The sequence below is a fragment of the Phoxinus phoxinus genome (assembly GCF_949152265.1).
Source record: "Phoxinus phoxinus genome assembly, chromosome: 24".
Classification (NCBI taxonomy): domain Eukaryota; kingdom Metazoa; phylum Chordata; class Actinopteri; order Cypriniformes; family Leuciscidae; genus Phoxinus; species Phoxinus phoxinus.
The window spans coordinates 1,518,867-1,536,401 of record NC_136899.1 but is presented as its reverse complement, the minus strand read 5'-3'; the positions used below and the strand labels follow the sequence as shown (position 1 = coordinate 1,536,401).

The window sequence follows — 17,535 nt, the reverse complement described above, 5'->3', positions numbered from 1 at the left end:
ACAAACAACCACAGCAAACCAGATTTTTTAAATCGTATTTTAAATTACAATTACAATTTTTGTCAGAAAAATTGCAAAAATGTACCTAAATTGTGCAGCCCTATTTTCTTTGTCATCTTGATCTGTCCGTTACAGAACTACACAATAGGTAGGAGAGATGTGACAAGTGCCTATTGTTGCTCAAGATGCAGTGGCTCCAACAGACGTGTTAAATAAAGGAGGGGGTTATTTAACACTTGATGAAGAAAGTGTGGCATCTTTAACACTTGTCACTTGTGCTATATTAGGAGCTTCATAAAGCTTAGCACATGCAGTATTATATGTGAGAAGAGCCTCTGACACAAATAAAAAGTTTTAAAATGGTTATAAACTTGACAATGACCATTTTCTTAGACATACAGGCAATGTGATAAATTTGAGCCCATTTGTGCATTTACATTGTTAAATTAGAGGTAAAAAAGAGTTCAAAGTTCAAGGTGTTCACTTTTTAAAGTTCATGGTGGTTAAACAATATCTCAAGCATGGCATAGAGGAGGCATTAGGGCATGTAATAGGTCATGTAACTGATGGACGTCTACAGATGAGACATGTCCCACATACTATCTGATCTCTTCTATCACAGAGGCACTCAAAGGAATTTAACAGGTTATCTTTGTCCTCAGGGCTAAAGCAAAAGAAACAATGCCACGTAAACAAGACAACTTGAAGGGTATGGCCCCTCGGTCAGCACTCTGAGGGACAGCAACAGGCTTCAAGCACTTCAACAGACTCATTCAGTGCTTATTGGGGCTATACGGCAAGCTTTTAGCCTGGGCACATGATGCAGCAGATGCAGCACAATGTAATTAGAAAACCCATACCGGTCAGAGTACATTTTTATATAATTATTTTTTTTAAACAATGTTTAGAATTGTACTGTTTGAAATATTTTATATAATTTAGATACATGCAAATTTAAGGAGCATTTGACTTTTTAATAATCCAATGAGGAAAGAGGCTGGTAGAGTATGAGAGAGAGAGAGAGAGAGAGAGAGAGAGAGAGAGAGAGAGAGAGAGAGAGAGAGAGAGAGAGAGAGAGAGAGAGAGAGAGAGAGAGAGAGAGAGAGAGAGAGAGCAGCTTGCTTATTCCTTTAACAATCAAGTTTTCTTTTTTTTTTATGAATCATTACTTAATTAAAACATAGAGATAATGTTATATGTACATACATTTAGCAATTGAATGAAAGATATGGACAAGGTAAAATATAGATTAAAGATTATTTGCTAATCACCTGTTCATAAATCATTTTTAAGGCTTTTAAGACCTGCACAAATAAAATGTGTTTATGGAAATGTCCTAAACAATAAAATGACTGTAAAAAAGACGACTAACACAGCGTAAAAGAGCATATTTCACTAAAGAGCCAGCACAAGCGGCCATCGTCTTTTTAAAGATGCTTTTTCATCCACGTTTCTGGATGCGGTCATTTCCTGGCCTCGTCTGACTGTTATGATCTCTGTCTCACATGTGCTTGTGGATGGTTCATGTCCTCATTGCGAGAAAATTACCATGATGACGCTGCGATCGCGACTCTCCTTCCTCGTGAAGGTTAGAGGTCCCTCTGTTGTGACCCAGACCGGTTCCTCTGCAGAGCTTTCCGCCGGGCTAGTCCCCACAGCGCATCGCGTGCTGTCGAGCTCCCGGATGACGGCGCAGGTGCCTCTCATTGCGGACCCAGTGTATCATTCGGGGCTCCGAGCTAGGTGTCAATAGCTGCATCGGAGGATGGGCTATTGATGAAGACTCTGCCGAGCTTCCCTCCTCTGGGGTGGTAGCTCAGGCGGAGTCGAATTCAGAGTTGACGGCCATGCTTTTCCGTCCTTCGGATGAGACGTTAAACCGAGGTCCTGCCTCTCTGTGGTCATTAAAAATCCCAGGATGTCTTTCGAAAGAGTAGGGGTGTAACCCCGGCATCCTGGCCAAATTTGCCCAGTGGCCTCTGTCCATCATGGCCTCCTAATCATCCTCATATATATACTGATTGGCTTCATCACTGTCTCCTCTCCACCAGTAAGCTGGTGTGTGGTTCAGCCAGAGATGTCATTCCTGGGCCACCAAGGTGAACATCGTCTGGCCGAGGGCCCGTGCTGTGACCTAGGTCGTCTGGAGGGCAAAGTCAGACGCCATGCGCAGTTTCTGCACCAACTCTCGTGCAGTTATTTGAATCCTAATGACAATCTCCATGGTAAAACCTGTCCATTCCATCCCGTCAGGTATGGATACATTTTTGGTTTACATGGGGCGCTCGGTAGGTTACAACTTAGTGAAGGCAGTTGCCAACAGGCATGCTACAGCTTGCTAACATCTGCATCGCCAACACTCGTAACACAGTTCAGTGGTTGTGGCGATTTCCATAGGGAACATAATGACGAACATGACTAAACATGAATTCAACATATAAAAAATAGTCATACATTCTACTACAGAAATATTGTTCTTTTAATTAACCCTCTGGGGTAGGCAAACGTGCCGGCGCGTTTTGCTCGATTTTTTTTTGACATAGCAGCAAAATAGACTTAAAATACTCCGTCATTTATGGTCATACAGACTATATGAAAAAATAAACTGTTAAATGTCCACTTTTTATGTGTCCACTTACAAGCGAAAAAAAACATTGTGCTTTTGTATAATAAAGATTGAGCACGTCTCTAAACAAACAAAACTCAGCGAATACTATTCACCCAGGCATGAGCAATATATCTTTATAATAATTTAATTGTCTGCTTTTAAATCATCTAATTCAAAACTTGATCAAATATTCTGTTTATGTAATCTGTATGAAAAGAGAGAGATGTCAGTCGTTCTCATTTCAGCTTATTAACTTTTAATATGAACACGCCCACGGAGAGCGCGCTCTATTCAAACGCAAATGATCAGAGGCAATACATGCAAACTGTGAACGCCCACATCAGCTTGATAAAACACATCAAGTTTAATCAGATTATTGTACTTGTTTACACCGTCTCGCAACGCTGTGAGCAATAATACTATTTTAATAATAATCCTGGAAAATTTACCACAGAAGTGCTGGTATTTTGAGGAGCAACGGATCCAGCTGAGGAATATTAAGTTCTTTATTCTCAAGTGCTTTGTTATAATAACGATATAGAATAATAGGCAAGGCAAGTTTATTTATATAGCACATTTCATACACAGTGGTAATTCAAAGTGCTTTACATAGAAGAAATTAAAATAATTACATAAATAATAAAATAAAATATATATATATATATATATATATATATAAATAAATATAGCTGCAAGCAGCGATTACGGGCCCAAGCCGGTGGCACCGCCACCCTGGTGCCTTTAGTTACACTAAAGGCACCGGGCTGGCGCTGCCACCGGCTTGGGCCCTCCATCGCTGCTTGCAGCTATATTTATTTATATATATATATATATATATATATATATATATAAAAAGCCGCCACCCCGTTGCCTTTCGGGTTCCTGTGCACGACGGGCAATAACGTAACCCCGCTTTGACTGTCGAGAAGAAGTCTGCTTTAGAGCTTGTATCAGTGTGAGTCTTTCTGCTCCCCTCCAAACACACACAGAAAAGGGGGGGGGGCTCACATTAGTTACATCCATGTGATCGCTCTCTTACAACAAACACGCTACTGAAGTTTCATCAAGATCAATAAATGTATGAAGACGTTATAACAGATCGTGTTTCTCTTTACTCGCCATAATTTCGTTTCCTCGCCACGGCCAAACTGTTCGAGATATCAAAAATCCATCAGCAATTTAGTATCCTCAATGTCTTGTCGTCAGGCTGACCAAGTTTGGTTGCGATTGGATGAATTTTCTAGAAAGAGTGTTTCAAATTCCAGGGGCATGCGTTTTCATATCACCCACAATAGCCGACTTCCTGTTGGGCTGGCGTAAAACTTAGAGCACGAAAGTTGTTCGGCCCGATGAGATCTAAATGTGTACCGAGTTTCATATTATTACATGCAAGCGTGTTTGATATATACGGACAAGTGTTTGAATCCCATTCCAGGGGGCGCTGTCGAGCCCCCCTGCCACACCCGGGTACCAGCTTCAGCCCGGCCGCGGGTTCTAACCTGTGTGCAAAATTTCAAGAGTTTTCGAGCACGTTAAGGCCCCCAAAAGTGCCCGAGATTTTGCACACAGCAGAGAAAGGGTTAAACTAAACTAGCCCCCCTCCTCACACACACACACACACAGATCCCCCCTCCCCACCCCACACAGACAGACACACACACACAGAATAGCAGAGAGACAGAGAGAGACACAATTCACATTCAAACCACAATATCTGACTTTCTGTTGGTCGGAGCTAATGACTGTAAATTAGAAAGTTGTTCGGCTTGATAAGATCAATATACACGCTGAGTTTTGTAACTGTAGGTAAAACTATAACTAAGTTATAACACACTTTATGCATCCTTTTTTAATCATAAATTCGTTTCCTCGCCACGGCCAAACCTTTCGAGATATCAAAAATCCGTCCGCAATTTAGCATCCTCCATGTCTTGACTTCATGCACACCGAGTTTCGTGGTCATCGGATGAATTCTCTGGGAGAAGTGTTTCAAATGCCAGAACATGCATTTCCATACAGCCCATAATAGCCGACTTCCTGTTGGACTGGCGTAAAACTTAGAGCACGAAAGTTGTTCGGCCCGATGAGATCTATATGTGTACCGAGTTTCATATTATTACATGCAAGCGTGTTTGATATATGGACATGTTTTTGAATCCCATTCCAGGGGGCGCTGCCGAGCCCCCCTGCCACGCCCGGGTACCAGCTTCAGTCGGGCCCTAATGGCCGCGGGTTCTGACATTTGTGCAAAGTTTCAAGAGTTTTTGAGCACGTTAAGGCCCCCAAAAGTGCCCAAAAGGTAGTAAAATAATAATAATAAAGAAGAAGAAAAAGAATAAATATATATATTTATTTTTTATTTTTTTATTTTTTATATATATATATATATATATATATATATATATATATATATATATATATATATATATATATATATATAATTAAAGCTGCAAGCAGCGATTGCGGGCCCAAGCCGGTGGCACCGCCACCCTGGTGCCTTTAGTGGAACCAAAGGCACCGGGTGGCGGTGCCACCGGCTTGGGCCCTCCATCGCTGCTTGCAGCTTTAATTATATATATATATATATATATATATATATATATATATATATATATATATAAAAAATAAAAAAATAAAAAATAAATATATATATATATATTATGTAAATTCTTTTTTCCCCCTATTTTTAACATATATATTATTATATATATAATAATAATATATATATTATTAACATTTTTGGATGCTACACTATTCTTTTTATAGGCTTTGTACTTTGTACACTTTGTACACTCACGTTCCAATATAGAAAAATTTAAAAAATTTATTATGAACGGCACAAACTGTACAAATGACTATTTAAACAGAGCAGTGTAATTTTTATATGTAAGGTTGACTATTTTATTATTATATTTTATTAAGGCTATAATGAACATTCTGCGATGTCAAGATTGCAATGCTGGAATGCTGTGTGTGTGTGTGTGTGTGTGTGTGTGTGTGTGTGTGTGTGTGTGTGTGTGAGGCTCGATCGAACAATGGAGACATAAAAACATACTCCGTCATTTTGTTCATACAGACCATCATTCAAAATGCAAAGTGTTTCCTTATATTTGTGTACACTCGCAATGAAACACAACATTGTGCTTTTGTTAAACTATAAACTCTTGTCAAACTGTAACCTACAACTGTCACCCAACCAAAATCACACACACACACACTGACACGCACACACACGCACACACACACACACACACACACACACACACACACACACACACACACACACACACACACACACACACACACACACACACACACACACACACACACACACACACACACACACACACACACACACACACACACACACACACACACACACACATCCCCCCTCCCCTCCCCACACAGACAGAATGGCAGAGAGACAGAGAGAGAGAAAATACACATTCAAACCACAATATCTGACTTCCTGTTGGTCGGAGCTAATGACTGTAAATTAGAAAGTTGTCCGGATCGAAGAGAAGAATATACGTACCGAGTTTGGTTACTGTAGGTAAAACTATAACTAAGTTATAACACACTTTATGCATCCTTTTTTAATCATAAATTTGTTTCCTCGCCACGGCCAAACCGTTCGAGATATCAAAAATCCCCTGGCAATTTATCATCTTCCATGTCTTGACTTCATGCTGACCGAGTTTCGTGGTCATCGGATGAATTCTCTAGGAGAAGTGTTTCAAATGCGAGAGCAAGCGTTCTCCAATCAACCCGTAATAGCCGACTTCCTGTTGGGCTGGCGTAAAACTTGACCGAGGGAAAGTTGTTCGGCCCGATTAAATCTATATGTGTACCGAGTTTCATATTAATTCATGCAAGCGTCTTTGATATACGGACAAGTGTTCGAATCCCATTCCAGGGGGCGCTGTCGAGCCCCCCTGCCACGCCCGGGTACCAGCTTCAGCCCGGCCCTAATGGGTTCTGACCTGTGTGCAAATTTTCAAGAGTTTTCGAGCACGTTAAGGCCCTCAAAAGTGGCAGAGATTTTGCACACAGCAGAGAAATGGTTAAACTAAACTAGCCCCCCTCCTCACACACACACACACACAGAGGGGCAGAGGGAAAATGCTCCAAACAGTACACATTCAAACCACAATATCTGACTTCCTGTTGGTCGGAGCTAATGACTGTAAATTAGAAAGTTGTCCGGATCGAAGAGAAGAATATACGTACCGAGTTTGGTTACTGTAGGTAAAACTAATACCCAATTTTTGACTAAAGGTGGCGCTACTGAGCCCCTTACCACACCCGTTTCTGAAACTTGGCACATGTCTATTACACAATAAATGTCAAATGCATGTTGTTTCATGCAATTTAAAGCATTTTAAGAGCCTCAAATGCATCCAAAAACAATATAAAAGTTTAAAGCGTTGCCATGGCGACAGTATTAAAAATATCAATAATCCTTTCACAGGTCTACATCTGTCGTGTGTTTACATTATACAGATGAAGTTTGAAGCAAATCGGGTAAAAATAAGAGGGTGATTTCAAAGCATTTCGAAAGTAACACACTTCCTGCTGCCAGTTGGTGGCGCTATTACTTTGACTCACAATAGTCACATCCATGTGATCGGCCTCTTACAGCGAACACACTGCTGAAGTTTCATCAAGATCAGTTAATGTATGAGGATGTTATAACACACTTCCTGTTTCCAATATTCGCCATAAATTCGTTTCCTCACCACGGCCAAACCGTTCGAGATATCAAAAATCCCCTCGCAACTTTTCATCCTCAATGTCTTGACTTCATGCACACCGAGTTTCGTGGTGATTGTTTGAATCGTCTAGGAGGAGTATTTTAAATTCCATTGCATGTGTTTTTTAAACTACGCCAAATAGCCGACTTCCTGTTGGGCTGGGGTAAAAAGTCAGAGCATGAAGGATATATGAACCGATGAGATCTATAAGTGTACCGAGTTTCATATTATTTCATGCAAGCGTGTTTGATTTATGGACCAAGTTTTCGGACCCCGTTCCAGGGGGCGCTGTCGAGCCCCCCTGCCACGCCCGGGTACCAGCTTCAGTCCGGCTCTAATGGCCGCGGGTTCTGACCAGTGTGCAAAGTTTCAAGAGTTTTTGAGCACGTTAAGGCCCCCAAAAGTGGCAAAAACCTTGAAAAAAAAATTATTATAAAGAAGAATAACAAAAAACCCTTAGAAGAACAATAGGGCTCTGCGCCCTTTCAGGGCTTGGGCCCTAAATATAGCTGCAAGCAGCGATTACGGGCCCAAGCCGGTGGCACCGCCACCCTGGTGCCTTTAGTTACACTAAAGGCACCGGGGTGGCGGTGCCCCCGGCTTGGGCCCTCCATCGCTGCTTGCAGCTATATTTATATATATATATATATATATATATATATATATAAAGCCGCCACCCCGTTGCCTTTCGGGTTCCTGTGCACGACGGGCAATAACGTAACCCGCTTTGACTGTCGAGAGGGCAATATAGCCATATGTATCACTCAATTTTGTTTAACCAAATGTTTTTTTACCAAAATATGTTATTTATCTGATTCATCCAACCCTATACTGCACTCTTTTACTAATACTATATTATATTTCATAGTTTTCATGTCTTGACCTCAAACTTTTTGCTTATTTTTAAGTTACACATAATACATTGATTGAAAAAGAAACTCAAACTTTTTGTTTATGGTAATATTATTTGATACAGAAAGAAATAAGTGAGACTGTGGGAGTGAGGGGAGGGTAATGACAGCCAAAGGGAGACAGAGACAGATAACTTTTGAAACTAAAAAAAATGACATCCTAACTTTGATAATGTTTAAATATTAAAAATGCAGCATATCATTAATTGAAATTAGTGTACTTTAAAACACTTGTTTAAAATAAAAAACACATTTATACATAGTATAAAACACTAGATGGCACAATTGTTCATAGTCTTTCTGCTCCCCTCCCCACACACACAGACAGGGGGGCTGACTGTGTGTGTGTGTGTGTGTGCCCTCCCTCCCCTCCCCACACAGACACACACACACAGACACACACACACACAGAATGGCTGGGGGAACTCTGTCAGAGAGAGGCAGAGAGAGACAAAACCACATTCAAACCAAAATATCTGACTTCCTGTTGGTCGGAGCTAATGACTGTAAATCAGAAAGTTGTCCGGCTCGATGTGCACAATATACATACCAAGTTTTGTGACTGTAGGTAAAACTAACCCCCCCACTTTTGTCAAAAGTAACACACTTCCTGCTGCCAGTTGGTGGCGCTATAACTTTGACTCACATTAGTTACATCCATGTGATCGCTCTCTTACAACAAACACGCTACTGAAGTTTCATCAAGATCAATTAATGTATGAAGACGTTATTACACATCGTGTTTCTCTTTTCTCGCCATAATTTCGTTTCCTCGCCACGGCCAAACTGTTCGAGATATAAAAAATCCGTCAGCAATTTAGTATCCTCAATGTCTTGACGTCATGCTGACCGAGTTTGGTTGCGATTGGATGAATTTTCTAGAAAGAGTGTTTCAAATTCCAGGGGCATGCGTTTTCATACCACCCACAATAGCCAACTTCCTGTTTGGGCTGGCGTAAAACTTAGAGCACGAAAGTTGTTCGGCCCGATGAGATCTAAATGTGTACCGAGTTTCATATTATTACATGCAAGTGTGTTTGATATACGGACAAGTGTTTGAATCCCATTCCAGGGGGCGCTGTCGAGCCCCCCTGCCACACCCGGGTACCAGCTTCAGCCCGGCCGCGGGTTCTAACCTGTGTGCAAAATTTCAAGAGTTTTCGAGCACGTTAAGGGCCCCAAAAGTGCCCGAGATTTTGCACACAGCAGAGAAAGGGTTAAACTAAACTAGCCCCCCTCCTCACACACTCACATACACAGATCCCCCCTCCCCTCCCCACCCCACACAGACAGACACACACACACAGAATAGCAGAGAGACAGAGAGAGACACAATTCACATTCAAACCACAATATCTGACTTTCTGTTGGTCGGAGCTAATGACTGTAAATTACAAAGTTGTTCGGCTTGATAATATCAATATACACGCTGAGTTTTGTAACTGTAGGTAAAACTATAACTAAGTTATAACACTTTATGCATCCTTTTTTAATCATAAATTCGTTTCCTCGCCACGGCCAAACCGTTCGAGATATCAAAAATCCGTCCGCAATTTAGCATCCTCCATGTCTTGACTTCATGCACACCGAGTTTCGTGGTCATCGGATGAATTCTCTGGGAGAAGTGTTTCAAATGCCAGAACATGCGTTTCCATACAGCCCATAATAGCCGACTTCCTGTTGGACTGGCGTAAAACTGAGAGCACGAAAGTTGTTCGGCCCGATGAGATCTATATGTGTACCGAGTATCATATTATTACATGCAAGCGTGTTTGAGATATGGACATGTTTTTGAATCCCATTCCAGGGGGCGCTGCCGAGCCCCCCTACCACGCCCGGGTCCCAGCTTCAGCGTGGCCCTAATGGCCGCAGGTTCTGACATTTGTGCAAAGTTTCAAGAGTTTTTGAGCACGTTAAGGCCCCCAAAAGTGCCAAAAAGGTAGTAAAATAATAATAATAAAGAAGAAGAAGAAGAATAAATAATAATCCGAAGGAAAACAATAGGGCCTTCGCCTTTTCAAGGCTTGGGCCCTAATAATAGTACTTAAAACAGTTTAGAAAACAAAATACAGTGCAAAGAGTCGGACGAACAGTGGCACAGTGCTCATTCAGTAAATGCAAAGCTAAACAGTGGTAATTCAAAGTGCTTTACATAGAAGAAATTAAAATAATCAAAACAAATAAGAATAATTAAAACCCTATCTGAGATGGAAGTGATTGAGCAGGTTTGCGGTGCAACTGGACCTACAATCCAGGGACGTTTCACTTTTGCTGTTTTAAACAAACAGCGAACCTCTATACTCTCCGTAGTATAGATAATAGTGTCTGTAAACCGCAATATGATTGTTTAAATTTGAATCACGTTTCTGTGTGTGAATGAATTAACGGCACAGATGTGCGCTGTTGTTTACAACATGTTGAGAAATGTTTCCTTGCCACTGTTGCGAATAATCAATGTGCCATTGTTTAATGCTTAAGAATTACACCTACTCCAGCTTGTAAATCAATTTTTTTAGTAGCAAAACTAGCTGCATGGTCTGAAGCAGAAGACAGGAAGTAGACACAATGGATTCCTATTTAACCCAACAGATGCAAGACCATTCTAGTGCACCCGGTGACAAAAGAAAGCTCAGATTACAAACTTTATTAGACATAAGGTTGGCCCCCATTTCTTCCATTCTTGCTCCTGAGTTTTAATAAACAAGGGTAAATAGACAGGTCAGAATGAGGCTCTGTAAAGGATGAGGGGCCTAGAATAGATTGCCCAAGTGCTAAGACTAAGTAAGGTGCTTGTTGAGAGGGTGCAGAATAACTGAGGGACGAGAGGTCATGGCAGGCCAGAAACCTCACAAAAGGTCTTGAGTGATGGCTCACACGGCTCAACAATAAATCAACGCTGTAGAGCGGTTTAGAAACAGATCTGGGGCTAAGACGAATAGTTTGACCTGCTCGCCATGTTTTAACTGTTAAGAAGGAATAATTATCAGCATCTTCGTGTTAACTAATGGACAGAAAAAGTAACACTGGTGTAATGTATTCGGAATACATTAACTTCTGTAAACATACAAATTGGATTTTGTATCTTACAGAATCCTATTCATCCATATGTTTTGGAAATCTTTGTAAAGCTGGAAAATATTTTTTAAGGAAGAATGGGTTTGACCATGGATAAACATGAATGAAGCTGTTGTTCATTTGAATGACTGCTAATTAACTTGAAAAACACATACGATGGATATAGCTTTGGGAAATCAAGAAGGTCATAGCAACAAACAAGAACAAGCAAGAGTTGCAGCTGTCTCTGCATTGGGCAAGAACAAAAGGTCGCAAGTGCAGATATTCATTGTTGCGTTACAGCTGTCTACTGACAATTTTACTGTTCCGTGACAGCCATCTTGTTCGTGAGGCATTGTTACCTTGTCTTGATCCTTGAGCACAAAGATAAACATGTGAAATTCCCAGTGCATGCCTGTCTCTCTTTGAGGACAGAAAATTACAGTTTAAGAAAAGCATCATATTGCATTATTGCTGGAATCTAACTGTCATTTAAGCAATTTTATTTAAAAAGGATTATGTGAATGTTCAACTATGGTTCAGATACATATATATATACACACAAGAGTCAATACCTCTATAACGCTTTACGTACATAAAAAAAAAAAAAAAAGACGTTGTGAATCTGGCCTATGAAACTAACTATAAAAAATGAAAGTGGAAGTGCACATTTCAGTATAAAAAACTTTAGTAAAGATCTGATATATTTTAAAAAGGAGATATAAATATGGGACAAAAATAGTGTCATTGTGATTTAGATCCTTTCTGATCTTGTTGCACTAACATTTCCACATGCCAAACTACTGTGACTCACACAAAGATTTTTTCAGGCACCCAAAAAGAGCTACACACACACACAAGTGAGTCGGACCAAATACAGATGGTCAACGTCACACTCATTGTGCCTCTATATAAAGAGATAAGTTACAGCACAATATTGCAAGCTCACATCATTGTGCCATCTAAAGGTAAGAGCACACATCATTTAGATTAAATTGTTCATGAAGACAGAACAATAGAATACGATGACTTCTTATTAAGGATGTTTCTTTTTTTATTGAAAGGACTTGGACTTTCTTGGGTTTGGATTTAATCTGGTAAGGCATGCTTTTATAAAGGTTAACACAATGTGTATAGTATATTGTATGTTATAGTATATGTATGTTTATGCAATATTTTCTTTTTTAATGCAATCATTTCTGTTGAAAGACCAAGAAATATTTTATATTTATAAATATTTACATTTTATTTTTACAATAGATTTTTTAATTGTAAACAAGTTTTACAAGTTCTAAGAATTTTGTCATCATCAGTCTGATTGAAAGATGGTGGATGTGATGTCAGAGTTCGGGCCAGCTGCCCCGTTCTTACGAAAGTCAGACAAGGAGCGTCTGGAGGCCCAAACTCGCCCCTTCGACATGAAGAAGGAATGCTTTGTGCCCGACCCTGAGGTTGAGTACGTTAAGGCCTCCATCACTAGTAGAGACGGTGACAAAGTCACTGTTGACACTGAATTCGGGAAGGTAAGATCCAATCTCTGCATTGTTGTGGATTGTAGACAAATACAGAGTGACTGTCAAAACATTTTTGTGTGTTATCCACAGACAGTAACTGTGAAGGAAATAGATGTTCACCCCCAGAACCCGCCAAAGTTCGATAAAATTGAGGACATGGTGATGTTCACCTTCCTGCACGAGCCCGCTGTGCTGTTTAACCTCAAAGAGCGTTACGCAGCCTGGATGATCTACGTGAGTCCAGTCTTAAAACACTCACGTTTTCTTTATCTTGCATGAGCAGATCTAAACCTTCTGTGAATCTCTTACAGACCTACTCTGGGCTCTTCTGTGTCACTGTGAACCCCTACAAGTTTTTGCCAGTGTACAACCAGGAAGTCGTCAATGCCTATAGAGGAAAGAAACGAAATGAGGCCCCTCCACACATCTTCTCCATCTCAGACAATGCCTACCAGTACATGTTGTCAGGTGATGATCTCACTTGTAATTTTTTGTTGATTTCTAATTCAATTTCAAATGCTAAGTTTCTTATGTTTTATTTTCTCACAGACAGAGAAAACCAGTCTGTCCTGATCACGTATGTAATACATATTATGAAGTACCAAATTACTCCTCCTTTTACCAATATTTTCTATGCTGCATTTTATCAGCCATTTGATTAACTGTTTTTATTTTAAGTGGAGAATCCGGTGCTGGAAAGACTGTGAACACTAAAAAAGTAATCCAGTACTTTGCGAGCATTGCAGCAGCATCGCCTGGCAAGAAGGATCCATCAATGGAGAAAAAGGTGCTTAATTTCCAAAAAAGTATTATGGATGAATGAATATACCTTCTATATAACATAGCATACAAAAAATTATTACTAAATTAATGGTCTTCGTTTATTAAATATTAAAGTCACAAATTGTCATAATTTGATACTCCCTTACTTACCATATTGCAATGCATTAACATGTAAACAAAAACATTTTTGTTTTCCCAATTAGTTTTCTACTGTGACTTAGGCTCTCTATGGATTATTATTATTATTACAAAACTACATAGCGTGTGAAAATATGCATGGCTGTTAACTGAAAAGAAGGTACATCAAACATTTTTCACACCTATTGTTAAAATATGATTCTCAGGGTACTCTGGAGGATCAAATCATCCAGTGTAATCCTGCTCTCGAGGCTTTTGGTAATGCCAAGACCATCAGAAATGACAACTCCTCCAGATTTGTAAGTGGGGTTTACATTGGTGTTATTATTCTATATTGCAGGGCTCGACATAAGAAATGGCCCGATGGCCCGGGGCCAGTAAAAGAGTATGTGAGTGACTGGCCATTAGCAAAACAAACAGCAATTCGTCACACACAGTGGCGCGAAGAGTGTCAATGTTACTTCAGGTTATTTAATATTCCGGCTGTGAATTATAAGCTCTGTCTCCGATTGAGCTAAAATCAGCCAATCGTCGAGGTAGTTTAGTATTCGCATACTCCGTTGTTGGGGGGCAAGCGCCGTGTCCATGCACTTTGTGAACGTGCGAGCCTGCGAGGTGCTAGGGACAGACCGAACGTCAGGACATGGTACTTATAAGCTCGACCCTCGGAGGCGAATATCAAGAATGCCCTGTGACGGGATGCTATCTGTATCTGAAAGTAAGCGTCTTTCAGATCCATTGAGATAAACCATGCAATCTCACGGGCGAATTTGCACGAGGATTGGTTGTCAGCAATTTGAACGAGCATTTCATAAGCGCTTGTTCAAACGTCTGAGGTCTAGGATGAGTCTGAGACCACCACCCTTTTTGGGGACAAGAAAGTAGCGTCTGTAAAAGCCCGACTCGCTCCGCGTTAGAGGAACGGTCTTTATAGCCCCTTTTCCCAGCAGTCGGCGCGAAGTAGATGTGATACTTCGCTTTTCACCGTAGGGGCGGACTGGCCAATGTGGGCCGGCCCACTCGGAAGGCTACACGAATATATTTAAAAAATGACGGAAATCATAATATTACATTATTTTCTACGCAGATGGATGAGTGAATCGATCGCGCGGGCACGGCCGACAAGGAGTGTGTTTTGTGTGCATGTGAGAGTATTGCCCTCCCTCCCTGTTAATTAGTTTGGTCTACTCCATTGAGTATCTTGAAACACGCCCCCTTTCACGTTTAATTTTACAGCGAGAGAGAGAGAGAGATATTGATCCGTTACTGCAAATTTATCTGAGCAGATAATTACAAATAACTGTCTATGGATGAAAAGCTGGAAGAAAAGAAGCAAGTTTAATATCACACGATAGCCTAATAGTAGCCTATGACATGATGATTCATGTTAATGCAAAATGTTAATGTCTTGATAGTTTTATATTAATATTGTTGTGTGTCTTAATGTTCTTCTGTTTGTTTCCCTTTGTCTTACAAATATTATCTAATATGTGTTGTGTTATTTAAAATAAATGTTTAAATAGCATTTATTTTTGTATTGTGTAATATTTTTATGCTATAAGTAGTTATAATTATTCTACTAAAAAATATTCTGCACATTAATGAGCCAATGTGTTATGATGTGGGATGTGGTGGGCTGCTGTGGGTCAGAAAGTCCAGGGCCACTTTTTGGTCCCAGTCCGCCCCTGCGCGGCAGTCTGCGAGCGAACTGCAGCGAGTAACCTCGTTTTATTATGTTCAGCACCCATTCTGATATGCCAGAAATGGTTTCCCATGCTTTTCCTTATATTTCTTTCAGGGCCAGTAAAAATATAGAAGGGGCCAGCAAAACTCTGATCTACTGGCCCCGGGGGCCAGTGGGGATTTTTTTTATGTTGAGCCCTGATATTGGTTTCTATGATATGTTATATGAGCATGTTATGTATTATATTATATATTGCTTTATTTACAGGGTAAATTTATCCGTATCCATTTTGGCCACAGTGGAAAGTTAGCTTCTGCTGACATTGAGACTTGTAAGTACTGCCCAACATCATTCCAACAAATCACACATTGATGAACTGTGTAACTGTTTTTAAAATATTCATCTATTTATCAATTAATTTAGATCTGCTGGAGAAGTCTCGTGTCACTTTTCAGCTCAAGGCTGAGAGAGACTACCACATCTTCTATCAGATTCTGTCCCAGAAAAGACCAGAACTGCTGGGTAAAATTACCCATCATATCTATTAACATTGCCATCTGTAATTAAAAGAGTCTTTTCTGATCTATGTTCCCATGTCTCCTTAGAAATGCTGCTCATCACCAACAATCCCTATGACTACGCCTTTATCTCCCAAGGAGAAACACAAGTAGCTTCTATTGATGACGGTGACGAGCTGATGGCCACTGATGTGGGTGTTTGTTAAAACATAGGCAGTTCACAATACAAGAACAACACTTTTGACAACCTGTATGACTGCGTTTCTGCTGTGGAACACAAATTGAAAATGTCTTGATTGGTTTCCATACAATAAAAGCATATACTGATCAGGGGCTGTCAATAAGTATGAAAAAGCACAATCAAAGATTCACACAACTTGTTTTTCTGAAGCCATGTGATTGTGTGAGGTAAATTACCTTTGTATTTCATTTTGTCTTCCACAGAAGAAATGAAGTAATACAGGTATAGAATGACTTGAAAGAGAATGACTGATTATCTTGGTCAGTCTATTCTTTAAAAAGAAAGACTTCTAATGTACTTGTCAAAAATTAGAATATAAAACATTTGCCATGATATTTAACATGCTCTGTACATCTGCTGTAGGAAGCGTTCGATGTGTTGGGCTTCACCCAAGAAGAGCAGAACAGCATCTACAAGCTGACTGGTTCCGTAATGCACTTTGGCAACATGAAGTTCAAACAGAAGCAAAGAGAGGAACAGGCCGAGGCTGATGGGACTGAGGGTCAGCATAACTTGGAATCTTAGCTTCATAAAGGAAAAAAGTCTAAGACATGTTGTATATAGAGTCATAGCTCTGTATTCTGTTTTAACATGTAGATGCTGACAAAATCTCATATCTGATGGGCCTAAATTCAGCTGACTTGATCAAGGGTTTGTGTCACCCAAGAGTCAAAGTAGGAAATGAGTGGGTCACCAAGGGACAGAGTGTCCAGCAGGTAATGAATGAAAATAATAATTTTTCAACATCATAGGTTCACTTTCCAAGACATACAAACAAAATCTTTCATGTTTCTGAAAAATCGCTTTCTAGTTTGCAATGTGTCAAATTCAGATTTTTTAAATATTTTCTTTATTAGGTGTACTACTCTATTGGTGCTCTGGCAAAGTCAGTGTATGAGAAGATGTTCCTATGGATGGTTGTGAGAATCAACCAATCCCTGGCCACCAAACAGCCTCGCCAGTACTTCATTGGTGTGCTGGACATTGCTGGATTTGAGATCTTTGATGTAAGCTGAAATCAACTGATTATTTTTTACTCATAAAACAAATTCAACAAGAAGTGCAACCTGTTTGACCATTGTGATTATAAAATATATTTCACCTGCAGTCCAACACATTTGAGCAGCTCTGCATCAACTTCACTAATGAGAAGTTGCAGCAGTTCTTCAACCACCACATGTTTGTGCTGGAGCAAGAGGAATACAAGAAGGAGGGTATTGAGTGGGTGTTTATTGACTTCGGCATGGACTTGGCAGCATGTATTGAGCTTATTGAGAAGGTGGGTGAATACTATGTTGATAATTATACTGAGGGTAAAAATCATATTTGT

At 40.1% G+C, this 17,535-nt stretch overlaps 1 protein-coding gene across 1 annotated transcript in view; it reads left to right on the top strand.

The window, feature by feature from the left end:
* Positions 1-12,205: 12,205 nt before the first annotated feature.
* Positions 12,206-17,535, top strand: part of LOC306992665 (uncharacterized protein) — a 36,361-nt gene continuing 31,031 nt past the window's right edge. The window contains 15 exon segments of the mRNA XM_079601796.1: positions 12,206-12,295; positions 12,392-12,424; positions 12,641-12,850; positions 12,932-13,075; positions 13,153-13,309; positions 13,391-13,418; positions 13,520-13,628; positions 13,969-14,061; positions 15,714-15,777; positions 15,870-15,968; positions 16,052-16,155; positions 16,569-16,707; positions 16,803-16,921; positions 17,063-17,212; positions 17,314-17,484. Of these exon segments, the coding sequence (XP_079457922.1) occupies positions 12,653-12,850; positions 12,932-13,075; positions 13,153-13,309; positions 13,391-13,418; positions 13,520-13,628; positions 13,969-14,061; positions 15,714-15,777; positions 15,870-15,968; positions 16,052-16,155; positions 16,569-16,707; positions 16,803-16,921; positions 17,063-17,212; positions 17,314-17,484 (1,575 nt within the window). The 5' untranslated portion in view covers positions 12,206-12,295; positions 12,392-12,424; positions 12,641-12,652.